Source organism: Silene latifolia, chromosome 10 (assembly GCF_048544455.1).
Source record: "Silene latifolia isolate original U9 population chromosome 10, ASM4854445v1, whole genome shotgun sequence".
Classification (NCBI taxonomy): domain Eukaryota; kingdom Viridiplantae; phylum Streptophyta; class Magnoliopsida; order Caryophyllales; family Caryophyllaceae; genus Silene; species Silene latifolia.
Window position 1 is genome coordinate 67,831,891 of NC_133535.1, and position 2,926 is coordinate 67,834,816.

A 2,926-nucleotide genomic window follows, 5' to 3' on the forward strand; every position below is an offset into this window, starting at 1 on the left:
ATAAACCCTGCAATTTTTCGGTCCATTTTATAAAATGGAGTCCATCTAATTTTGTCAATTGTATTATTGTATGACATGTGACATATAATGAGTCATATGTCATTTTAATGCATACTTAACTTATTAAATATCATTATTTATAAGTATAAATTACATACAATAAATCAACTAGTAATTCAAAATTACATGTAAATAAAATGGCTCATGTTAATATAATCTACAACATTTTGCAATTATAATTCACCAATCATTCTTAATCCAATTGTTTCATAAACAATAATTAATTTCAGTAATGAAAACATTCAATTACTAAAATAAATCTTATATTAATCAAATTACAATAAGATACTTATTCTTACTCACAAATATAAATTGTTCAATTTTTAGGAATTAATTAACTTGTATCATTATACAATTAATTAATCAATCTATTAAGGGAATTGTCCTATAGGTGTGACCTTAAGGGATCAACTGATCACCACCTTCAAATGACAGTAATGTCAAACTATAGTTAGCCAATCATGACTGATTAATGTTGATCAGTTGACTATATAATTGAATCATCCCTTACGTATTCTTATCATGAGATTTAAACATGTGATCGCACTATTGTTATGGACACTTACTCCAACAATCTGCCACTTGTCCGAGACAAGTGTGCGTCACCAATTCTCTTGTCTTATAAAAATCTCCCACACAATGCCAGGTGTCTTGCGGGTCGTACTTGCATTTGAACATATCATTGTTGGAGTATGTGTCCTCGACAATAATGCGATCACATGTTTAAATCTCATATTAAGAATACACAAGGGATTGTAACATTTTTTTTGGTAAAATGTAAAACATATATTGAAGCTCAAAAAACCATATACAAAGTTTCACATGGAGTATTCCTAGCACAAACTCAGTCACTAGACTGCATATAAGCCCATAAATACGATTACATTAGTTTCTCAGTCCAATGCCTATCCTTCCTAGTCATAGTACCCTGCAATTGCTGCTGAATCCTGCTTCTGATATCCCCTTGTATCATTACCACACATCTGCCAGGATTGATTATAACACCCTCATGCTTGCTCTCATTTCTTTGTTTCCAGATATAGTACATGGTAGCATTAAGAATACTGTTCAGTATCCCATTCTTCATTCTAGTGAATCTCCTATGTTGCCACCAATTTTGAGTATTGGCATCAGACATAGTCACCCCCGTCTACTCCCGTAGCCTCTGAAGAACCCTCCTGCTGTACTGGCACTTAAAAAAGAGATGTTGGGGTGACTCTTCCTCTTGAGCACATATACAGCAGCTGCTGTCAAGGCTAATACCAAGTCTAAATAATTTGTCTTTGGTATTAAAGCCTTGCCGATAATACAGCCAAGAAATAAAGTTGTGTTTAGGGATTGACCATTTGGTCCAAACAATATGATACCAGCTTACATCCTGTCTGTCTTGCCTTAGCCAGAGGTACCCCTTTTTAATATTATATTCCTTGCCTGGTACAGTGGTCCATTCATTCTGGTTATATGTTGGTTGAAATTCCCTCTTCAGTTTGCATACTTTCTTCCAAATCCAGCTGGCATCCTGGGGAGGGTTATACTCCTCCCATCCTTGTCCTTTCAGATATACACTATGCACCCATTGCACCCACAACTTAGATGGATGAGCCTGAACCCACCAAACCAGCTTCCCAACTGCTGCTTTGTTCCATGTGTACTCATCTCTCAGTCCAAGTCCCCCCTTCTTCTGATCAGTGCAAATTTTTGACCAAGCTACAGTAGGGGTCCTAGCATATTCAGTCCCTCCATGCCACAAGAATTTCCTGCAGACTGCTTCAATTTTGAGTAGTACTGCTTTTGGAATAATGAAGATTTAAGCCCAGTACGAGTGTAAAGTTCTATATACTGCTTTTATCAAAACCAATCTCCCAGCATACGAGAGTTTCTTGGTCCCTAACTGTCTTATTCTTTCCAAAACTTTATCAATCAGTGGTTGGCAATCTTTGACTGATAGTTTAGATGGTTTGATGGGCACACCAAGGTATTTGAATGGCAGTTGGCCCTCAATACATCCAGAAACCTGTACTATTTCTCTTCTGATTTCACTGGTCACCCCATTAAAGTACACATTAGATTTTCCCTTACTCATCTGAAGTCCTGATGCTTGAGAAAAAGTGGAGAAGGTACGTAGCAGGATCATAATGGATTCCACATCCCCTTTAGAAAAAAGCAGCACATCATCTACAAACATTAAGCTGCTCAGTTTCATGGATTTGCAAAGAGGGTGAAACCTAAACTTCATTGTAGAGGTGGTGTAGGCTAGCAATCTGGTCAGATATTCCATACAAATTGTAAACAGCAGAGGGGACAAAGGATCTCCTTGCCTTAATCCTCTTTGTCCCTTAAACCAAATTGTAACATTTTATTGTCAACTGATCCACATTAATCGGTAATGATTGGCTGACTAGAGTTTGACATTACTGTCGTATGACGGTGGTGATCAGTTGATCCCTTAAGGTCATACCTCTAGGGAAACATTCTTAATTGACTAATTAATTAATTGTATGACGATACATGTTAATTAATTCCTTTAAATTGAACAAATGATTTTGTGAGAAATATTACGTATCTTATTGTAATTTGATTAAATAAGATTCGTGCCAAGTAATTAAATTGTTTTATTACTTAAGGTTTATTTATTGTTTATGAAACAATTGAAATAAGAATGAATTGTTTATTATAAATACAAGTAGTTGTGATTTATAATTATATGACCCATTTTAAGTAATGGTAATTGTGAATTACTAGTTAATTTTTGTATGTGATTTATTTTGTTTATATAATGATTTTTAATTTGTTAAAAATGCATTATTTAAAAGACATGTCTAGTAACATGTCCAATTTGTCACACAATACAAATTAACAAATTGAC

General features: G+C 34.7%; 1 protein-coding gene across 1 annotated transcript; it reads right to left on the reverse strand.

The window, feature by feature from the left end:
- Positions 1–940: 940 nt before the first annotated feature.
- On the reverse strand, positions 941–2,296 carry LOC141607733 (uncharacterized). Its single transcript, XM_074427084.1, has 3 exons — positions 1,932–2,296; positions 1,428–1,817; positions 941–1,160 (listed from the first exon to the last, which is right to left on the reverse strand). Exons 1-3 carry the CDS (start codon positions 2,294–2,296, stop codon positions 941–943), a joined length of 975 nt encoding a protein of 324 aa, XP_074283185.1.
- Between the last annotated feature and the right edge of the window lie 630 nt (positions 2,297–2,926).

Excerpts from the sequence above, each read along its gene's own strand:
- LOC141607733 (XM_074427084.1), bottom strand. The coding sequence starts at position 2,296 with ATGAAGTTTAGGTTTCACCCTCTTTGCAAATCCATGAAACTGAGCAGC. Across the intron at positions 1,818-1,931 it reads TTAGGGACCAAGAAACTCTC|GAAATTCTTGTGGCATGGAG; the intron begins GTATGCTGGGAG and ends AGCAGTCTGCAG. Across the intron at positions 1,161-1,427 it reads GACAGACAGGATGTAAGCTG|GAGATTCACTAGAATGAAGA; the intron begins GTATCATATTGT and ends GTGGCAACATAG.